Source organism: Suricata suricatta, chromosome 1 (genome assembly GCF_006229205.1).
Source record: "Suricata suricatta isolate VVHF042 chromosome 1, meerkat_22Aug2017_6uvM2_HiC, whole genome shotgun sequence".
NCBI lineage: Eukaryota > Metazoa > Chordata > Mammalia > Carnivora > Herpestidae > Suricata > Suricata suricatta.
Window position 1 is genome coordinate 187,672,366 of NC_043700.1, and position 9,421 is coordinate 187,681,786.

At 45.0% G+C, this 9,421-nt stretch overlaps 1 protein-coding gene across 1 annotated transcript in view; it reads left to right on the plus strand.

The window, feature by feature from the left end:
- Nucleotides 1-9,421, plus strand: part of CLNK (cytokine dependent hematopoietic cell linker) — a 153,039-nt gene that overhangs the window by 105,556 nt on the left and 38,062 nt on the right. The window contains exons 8-9 of the mRNA XM_029952384.1: nucleotides 5,506-5,579; nucleotides 9,266-9,415. Coding sequence (XP_029808244.1) covers nucleotides 5,506-5,579; nucleotides 9,266-9,415 — 224 coding nt within the window. The remainder of the gene's footprint in view (nucleotides 1-5,505; nucleotides 5,580-9,265; nucleotides 9,416-9,421) is intronic.

A 9,421-nucleotide genomic window follows, 5' to 3' on the forward strand; every position in this document is an offset into this window, starting at 1 on the left:
CCATTTTTTAGAAATCACAGTATTGCAACTATCCATGCATATGTTTATACTTGGCCTGAGCTCACAAAGATATTGGGGTAATTAACAAAAACTTACATGGTAAAATAGAATTAAATAAAAATAAAATCCTGGGGGAAAATCTAGGTAGACTATAATGCTAGGGTAAAGACAAAATTCAGGAGGCTCCTGGATGGCCCAACTGGTTGAGCGTACAACTCTGGCTCAGGTCATGATCTCACGGTTTGTGGGTTCGAGCCCCTCATCGGGCTCTCTGTCATCAGCACAGAGCTGGCTTCAGATCTCTGTCTACTTCCCTCTCTCTCTGTGCCTCCCACCTCGAGTGCAGAGCGCTCTCTCTCAAAAATAAATAAACATTTAAAAAAAGATAAAATTCAGGATCCTCAGGTACATATTAGTACATTCTACTAAAATTAAACCACTGGCTTGCCTCTTAGCTTTCTGGTAGTCTAAGCTAAAAGGGGGTCATGCCTCTTTCTGTGATATTAATTGCCCATAATAGAAATGCAAACTAATTTCTAAGAAAACGCAATAAGGACATGACGTTCAGAATTCTGCCGGTGCTGTCAATTTTATAGGGAAAGTAAGCTGACCCATGGAGACTGTGGCTGCAAAAATAGGATGATTGTTAAAAAGGAGACCCCATGTTGATTGCATACAGGACACCAGGGAAAGCAGAGCTCCCAGACGTGAGGCACACAGGGAGAAGGGGGAGATTCCGTGGAAAAATTCTCCAAGTAGAGTTATTCCCTTTACATCCCCTCTTCCTTCACCTCCCTGTGATGGCCTCCATCCCCACGCAGAGCTCTAAGGAACCGTACAGAGCAGGAAGCTCAAAGGGATGAAATTAATGTGAATACCCCCATTTTTAGGATCAGACACCTTGCTGGAGCATGCTTGAATGATTTATGTGTTTATTACAGAATTCTGTATTTTTGATGCAAACACATTCTCAGATAATTTATTCATCCTCACAAATATGTCATAGAAAAAACGTATCGGGTGTTCAGCAATGACGGAATTTTATGGTGATATTTTTCATCAAGTCGAGCAGTTATAGATTTATGTTAATGTACATTTCATGTCATTTTTCTTGCATTCGCGTTCTGACATTATTTGGAAACTGTCAGATTTCAAGACCTTATCTTCCCTGAAGCTTGGAATTTTTTTTCTTATTCCTAAAAGTGGGTAAAAGTTTATTTGGGGGCAAAGTCTCTTAGAGTATATAGTAGGATAGCACTCACCACAAATCCAGAAAAAAACATCTTTTCTGAGCAGGATAGCTGTAACGTTCAAAGATACTGCGGTTCCGCTTCTTAATGCTGGGAATAAAGGACATTAAAGTGAATTCCTCTTGCCTCAGATGTGAACCAAGCACAGACTGTAAACCAATTTCCTTTGAGGTGACAAGCATACTATATGCAAGAATGAATTTATAACGAAATACAACAAACCATCCAAGAAAAGAAAGAGAATTATTCACAGGTGACTGCACTTGTGCATCCGTAAACATGAGTTTGGTTGAAAAGAAGGAAACTAGAATTCCACATAATGCCATCGGAAGACCCTTCTTCTCGTTTGCTTGTATTTCTTTTTAATTTTCAATGTTTATTTTTATTTTTGAGAGAGAGATACAGAGTGTGAGCGGGGAAGGGGCAGAGAGAGAGAGGGAGACACAGAATCTGAAGCAGCTCCAGGCTCTGAGCTGTCAGCACAGAGCCCGACGCAGGGCTCAAACTCAGGAACCCTGAGATCATGACCTGAGCTGAAGTCGGACCCTTAACCGATTGAGCCACCCAGGCGCCCAACTTGCTTGTTTTTAAAGGAATCTGAATGCCAACGAAATTAGAATCAGAGATGAGTTTACAGTTAATCTCATTTATTTTTATTTTTATTTTTATTTTTCAAAAAAAGGATTTATTAATGTTTATTTTTTTTGAGAGAGAGCGAGAGAGAGACAGAGTGTGAACAGGGGAGGGTCAGAGAGGGAAACACAAAATCTGAAGCAGGCTCCTGGCTCTAAGCTGTCAGCACAGAGCCCGACGCAGGGCTTGAACTCAGAAACCTTGAGATCATGACCTGAGCTGAAGTCGGACCCTTAACTGACTGAGCCCCCACAGGCACCCCTCAGCTCCCTAATTTTATTTTTTTTCAAATCCATTATTTATTTTTAATGAATCAGTTTGTAATTACAGAATCTGTACATGTGCACTATAAAACATCAGAAAAAATTAAAAACTTCAAATTCCCACTATCCAATAATATCTAACAAATGATGATAAATCAGAATGGTTTATATCTTCTTTTAAGTGACTCACTAAGGAATTCTCTCTTTTATATGAAAGAGAAGAATACATAAAATATATACTATATATAAATATATATTTAGTTTTGACATAATCTTCTTTTTTTAAATTTGCATCCAGGTTAGTTAGTATATAGGAGAACAATGATTTCAGGAGTAGATTCCTTAATGCCCCTCACCCATTTAGCCCATCCCCTCCCCCAACCCATCCAGCAACCCTCTGTTCTCCATATTTAAGAGTCTATTATGTTTTCTCCCCCTCCCTGTTTTTTTGTTATTTTTGCTTCCTTTCCCTTATGTTTGTTTGTTCTGTGTCTTAAAGTCCTCATATGTCAACCCCCTAACTTTGGACAAAGTAGTCTAGCAAAAGCAGTGGCTTGCTCAAGGTCACAGAGGTCAGAGCCTAGACCGGAGCCCAGGGTTTTGTCAACTATGGCCATGTTTCCAGGATTTTGCTGTATTTGCTAGTATCTAAAACCCATTCTGCAAACTTGCCTTCCTGTTTGCTTTTAGCTCACTCATCCAAACTCTGCAAGGTTTAGTGCCGGACATGAATTGGTGGGCGATACTGCCCCCTAGTGGCAGAACACGGCAACACAAAGCACGGCAAAAATTCTGGAATTTGGCGTCCTGTAGATCGTATTTTTAACAAAAATAACAAGCTTTAGGCCAGAGAGATGATCAAAAATAAATTTAAGATTATTCTCCTATCATTTTAGATTTAAACATATTTCAGACACAAGCCATGGATCAAAAGCAACAGAAGCATTGATTGATTCAATATTCAGGTCACAGTCGATGTTATAAATTTGTTATAAATGTTATAAATTTTATAAAAGTTCCTAGTAATGGGACTACAGGAAAGTATTTTATCTGCCATCACACGGAAAATAACAAGGCTCAGAGGAAAGGAAGAGCATCTGATAACTGCTTGTTTTCACAAGTATGGTTTTCTGAAAGAGAAAACCACATATAAAGGAATGAAAAACAAGGGAGTCACAACACTGTGTGTAAACTGCTACAGTAGAGGGTCACTTTGTTTAAAATTACTTGTTCCGGGGCACTGGAATGTAAGACCTTGGACCCCGAGGAGCCCAACAGTCTGGTCCAGCCAACGCTAAGTGTTCTGGGAACTCAACAGAGTACAGACTTCATTCTGCCCGCGGGAAGAATCGTGCCTCCCGGGAGCAAGGGTCATTGGACTGAGGTGGGAGACAGTGACCTCAGGGGAAACTAAATAAGATTTTTGATGTTCAGAAGTAGCTAAAACGTGATTGCATAAGTGTGGGACCTGGGGACACGGACCCCTGGATTCACATCCTAACACCGCCGTTTTCAAACAAGGAAACTCCGAGGAACGTCGCCTCCCCATGTCCGTCCCCATTTCTATAAAATGGAGGAAATGCCAGCTACGTCCTAAGACATCTGTCTGAAAGCTGAGAACCAGGGAAAACGCAGAGCACAGACATTGACACATGGTGGTCCCGCCACAAAGGGCTTTGACCCGAGCACATTCGCAGGGTTCTGGGCTTCCTCTGACCCGCCTTTCTCCCCAGGTGTCTTCCTGACTCTAGGCTAAAACCATTTCATGTTCCAACCAGTCTAGTGTTTAGCCTCCAAAGTAAATATTGTAGATGAACATAAAAACAAACTAGCCTCCTCATTCACAGGGATCAAAGTTTATTAAATGTTTTCCCTACAGCAAACTTATAGCACCGTGCTGGCACATGGTGGACGCATAGTCAATATTTACTAAATTAAGTCTAAAATGTAGCCCATTTTAATAGAGCATTAGATCAGCATTGCCAGGTGTCACTGGACCACCTAGAGAGAAGCCTGTGACCCTCAGTACACGCTCCCGCCAGGTGGGGGCGTATGAAGAGGCAAGTCAAGAGGCCTGGACCTTGCTTCTGGCCCCAGTTCTCTCTGCTTCTAAATCTAAGCAAATGATAGTCCCTCCCTGGGCCTTAATATCCGTCTATAGAACTATAGCACAACACAATGGTCTCTAGCATTTTGTGAATCTACGGGTATTGTTGAGACATACAAACCCACCCCCCCCCGCCCACGTCCCGCCCTGCAGCCTTAGTCCCGCACATGCCCTGCCTGCCCTCCCTCCCTCCAACCCCTGAGACACCCAGGCCAGCAGAGGAGACCTCTCTCCAGGCTGGTTTTGGGAAGATGTCCTAACTCACATGCACCGCTAGCCCAAAATGCAGCCCTCAAAATACACGTTCAAGGGCATGTGATGTAGATGCTCCTAAAAATCATTCTTTCTGGTCTTATTTGAGCAGCTGCATCCCTCTCCTATCAGTGGTCTTGCCTAACTTCACGCCTCCCTGCCCAGCCCAGAGAGTGGTTTCGGCAATTCGCTCTCAGGATTCATTTCTGAACGTTTCAATGACCTTGTAGAGGTTTCTCAAACGGGCCTTGTCATATATCCAGTGGCCACTTGGACCACAAGCTGCTTCTCCAGGATCTTCCATAATTAATCGTCAGGACACGCAGTCCTGATGGGCCACGCTCGTGTATCGTAAAACTCCTAGACATGATAAATACCGCGACCGGGGCCAGCTTTCACCCAGTTTTACCCAGAGCCTATTCCGCTAATGGCAGAACGTTACCCTGGTGATGTGTCATGTTGATCTTCGTGATCATGTTTCACAGCTAAAGGGGATAAGTGGAATCTATTTAACACAAGTCACATGGCAGCTAAGTGAAAAACAAGCATTATTTTATTGAATAATAAAATGATGGTTAATTTTATTGCTAAAGGGTAATTCTAACCACATCCAAGGAACTCTGCTTCATGAGCTGCGTTCTACAGACATAGAACCTGAGGCCCACAGCCTTTGAATAATTTGCCCAAGGTCACTCAGCACGTGGCAAAGAGGGATTAGGACCCAATATAAATGATTTCAAAGATGCCGTTTGCTGCCGCTCCGCTCTGTCATTCTTGGATTCTACATGTCTTTGTTCCCCCGCCCTCTCCCCTCCCCTGTTTAACGACAGATGAGGAGAGTCCAAACAATTGTATTAGGTCACTCACCTCATTAGCAGTGGCACCAACACCAGATCACAAAAGCAGTGGTAAGTGACTAACAACCAGATCTCTGAAAAAATAAAAATGTATGAGAACAAATTTTTGGAGGGCGGACAGTATCCTACTTCCGGACATAAAGCTCCAGGCATCGGGACGGTGCGGCACTGGTGAAGGAACAGACAAATGGATCAGTGGAACAGGACGGCGAGCCCAGTGAGTGACCTACATATCATCAGCTGGTCTCTGACAAGGCAGCAGACGCAATCCGATGGAGCAAAGATGGTCTTTCCAGCAAATGGTGCTGGAACACTTGGACATCGTCATGTAAGATCCTCCTCCTCCTCATGATCATCTAAACACTGATCTCACACCCTTTACAAAAAGTAACTCAAAACGGATCAGAGACCTAAATTAAAAATCAAAACTATAGGGGAGCCTGGGTGGCTCAGTCGGTTGAGTGTCTGACTGCAGCTCAGGTCATGATCTCCCCGTTCATGAGTTCGAGTTCCGTATCAGGTTCACTGCTATCAGCACAGAGCCTGTTTCAGATCCTCTGTCTCCCTCTTGCTCTCTGCCCCTCCCCCACTCCCGTGCGCTCTCTCTCTCTCTCTCACTCCCTCTGTCTCTCAAAAATAAATAAACAAAATAATCAAAACTATAAGCTTCCTGGAAGATAACACAGAGAAAACCTGTATAGTGACACTTTTTTAGGTATACCACCAAAGGTGTGACCTGAGAAGGAAGTCATTGATGAGCTGGACTTCCTGAAAATTACAAACTTCTGCTCCAGGAAAGACAATATCAAGAGAAGAAGAAGACAAGACACAGACTGAGAGAAGACATCTGAAAAAGACTCATCTGGTAAAGGACTGTGGTCCAAAATATACAAAGAGCTCATGAAACTCAACAAGAAAGAAAACCAACAGTCCCATTTAAAAAATGGGCCACACTGAGTCAGTTAAGCATCCGACTTCGACTCATGTCATGACCTCACGGTTTGTGGGTTTGAGCCCCGCATCGGGCTCTGTGCTGACAGCTCAGAGCCGAGAGCCTGTCTTCGGATTCTGTGTCTCCCTCTCTCTCTGACCCTCCCCTGCTCATGTGCGCTCTCTCTCTCTCAAAAATAAATTTTTGAAGAATGGGCCACAGACCTCAACAGCCATGTCACCAAAGAAGATATGCAGATGGCCAGTAAGCATAGGGAAAGAGGTTGCACGTCACACCTCATCAGGGGAATACAAGTGAAGACAAGGATGTGTACTCTCCACTATACTGTAGGAGTGTCCCAAACCCAGAACACGGACAACACCAAATACTGACGAAGACGCGGGGCAACAGGAATTACATACATTGCTGGTGAATGTGCACAATAGCACAGCCACTGGGAAGACAGTTTGGCAGTCTCTGATATAACTTAATAATGGCCGTGTGTAACAACTGCGTTGCAAAATTCTTGGAAATTTAGCCACGAGCTCTTGTAAGCTGATATGACCTGCCCCGAGGCACCCCGAGGGCCCTGTGATTTATTTTCCCTCTCCAGGATGCTTCGCTTTAATTTCACAGAACCCTGCAAGGCTGACAATTTCTTCCTGATTTCTCCTAATAAGTTACGGAGGTAATAGTCAAACCCAGTCCATCAGATTCTACAGCCATGCTGTGCTCAGCTCACCACGTTACCTCCAATGCAACCAGGAGTGTGCAGCGGAAGTGAAATCTATCTCGGTGCAGACAGAAGAGCAAAGGAGGACACACTCTGGGCAGAGGGCGCTAGGGACACCTACGGCCACCAGAGGGCGAGCGCTCCAGCCTCCTCCCCGCGAAACCCACTGCACTGAACTTCAAGGGAAGGACCGTGGAGAGAACTGTGTCTTCTTGGGGATCAGATAGAGCCTTTGCCAGCACTGGAGAACATTCGTGTACTTCATTAGGAGAGTCAGCTGCTATGTCCCCTCTGATTTTCCATTACACAATAACGCTTGTAACTGGATATGCATTAAGAGCCACATGCTTGAAGCCCATCACCCCATTGATTCCACACACAGGTCTCAGTGAAGTGTGAGGGACCATTTCTCACTTTTCCAGATGAGAAAGCTCGGCCGCGCTCAGTCCATTTGCTTGTTGCATAAACATTTATTGAGCACCGGCCATGATCCTGCACATAGTAAGTAGCAGGATCAATATTCAAACTCCAGAAACTCAGCTCCCACGTCTCACCTTCTTCCCTTATCCCAAATACCTGAGTTGCTGTCACTTTATTAAACAACCCCCCCCCAAACAAAGCTGGTGGATTTTGTGAATTATCATCAAAACCGCATCACCGGGTGACATGGTGCTTTGTCGATTAGACGCAGGGTTCCGACCTGAAATTCACTCTCCCCTGCTGGTTTGTAGGAATCCAGTTATCTAAGCACAAACAAGTGAAGCTCGATCGTGTAAATGATTACTAATAGGTGTATTTCATATGGCCAAGATCTCCGCTGCTGTTACTGATGATATCATATACAAAAAGTTTTGAAGTGAGGGGGCTAAACTGAGGGATGCCAGAGAAAATGTGGTGTTATAAGAAGACACAGGACACATGCGCAGTGTAATGAATAGATGCGCTGTTTAAGACAAAGCTCTAAGCACAGCCTACAAGATGGCAGGGCATCTGGGCACTCCCCTACCTCTGCAATCACCGCTCACGCAGTACCTTCCTGTTTGTTCGTCTCACCACAGGGCCTTTGCACTTGCTGTTCCCCATGTGGGAAACGCTGGCCCGCATAGTCACGTGATGTGCTTCCTTATTCTCCTCGGGCCTCTGTTGTTTCCTCATTACCTAACTGGAGAGGCTTTCTGGGATCTGTTTTTACACAGGTCGCCCCAGACCCTGTCTCTTTTGCATGACACGTGGGGAACCCTTCATCTCCCACGGACTCCACACCCCCTGCTTTTCCCCTCACTGTCACACTTCTTTGAAGCACTTTGCTGTCACCTGTCAATGTCACCGTACACTTGTGTTTATTTCTTTTCTACCTTCTGCCACCGAGGTGTACGTTAGATGGGAATAGCAACTTTTGTTCTGACATCATATTCCCCAATACCTGCATCGATCATTATATCAGAAATAAATCCACACCTGACATATACTATGTGCTCCATAACCAGCACTGAATGAGAGGAAGAAAGACTTCCGTTACGAAGCGCACAGACACTGAAGCAAACGGGACGGGTATCCCTGAAAGGGTACATGGAATGCTCCTACTGAATTCCAGATACTCCCCTTTATTGAATTTTTCCCCCAGTAAGTTGAATTGATCCCCCATAGATACAGTGGTGGCTATTGAAGGAAGGCCTCTTGGGAACCCGACATCCAACTTCACAGGGAAAGGCATCAGTAAGAGCAGCAGGACAGGCCACCAGCGAGCTCTGGAGGCCCAATAAAGCAAGGGGAAGTGAATCATACATTTTCTGACTTGGTGCCTAAAGAGGGCATCACGTGGTCCAGGCTGTTTTGGAAATATCACTGAAATAGCCAAGGATCTAGCATTAACCAGATTGCTGCTGTTGTCGAAGTCTGTCCAGGATCCTATTTTGTCTTTACGACGCCAAGAACATCTATGATCTCTGTTTGCCATTCGTGTTTGAATTTGTGCAGAGAAATCTAGTCTGTTTAAAAAGTATTTCCTCATAATAAAAATAAAATACAAAGAATGGTAATTTTGCTCAATTAACTGATTATTTTACACCCGGAAGGGCCCTCGAATTCATCCAGAGGAGGATTTGTTGTGCTGTGGCCTTGGGAGTCGGCTGGACCTACCCCCCAAGGAAATCTGGAAGGAGGTCACAGGGGCGCCCCTGTGACGTGGGACGTGGGAACCAGAAGCCAGTCCCCAGCCCTCCTGGCTCCTGATCCCCAGGGTCGCCTCACAGCCAGGCTCAAAACCCCTCATCCAGTCCAGCCTCACGGTCCCACACACAAGGGAGCGGAGCTCAGGGAGAACCGGAATCGCCGAGGATGACGTCACCTCTGAGGCGGGCCACGCCCTCTCGGTGGCTCCTCCCACGGCGTAGAA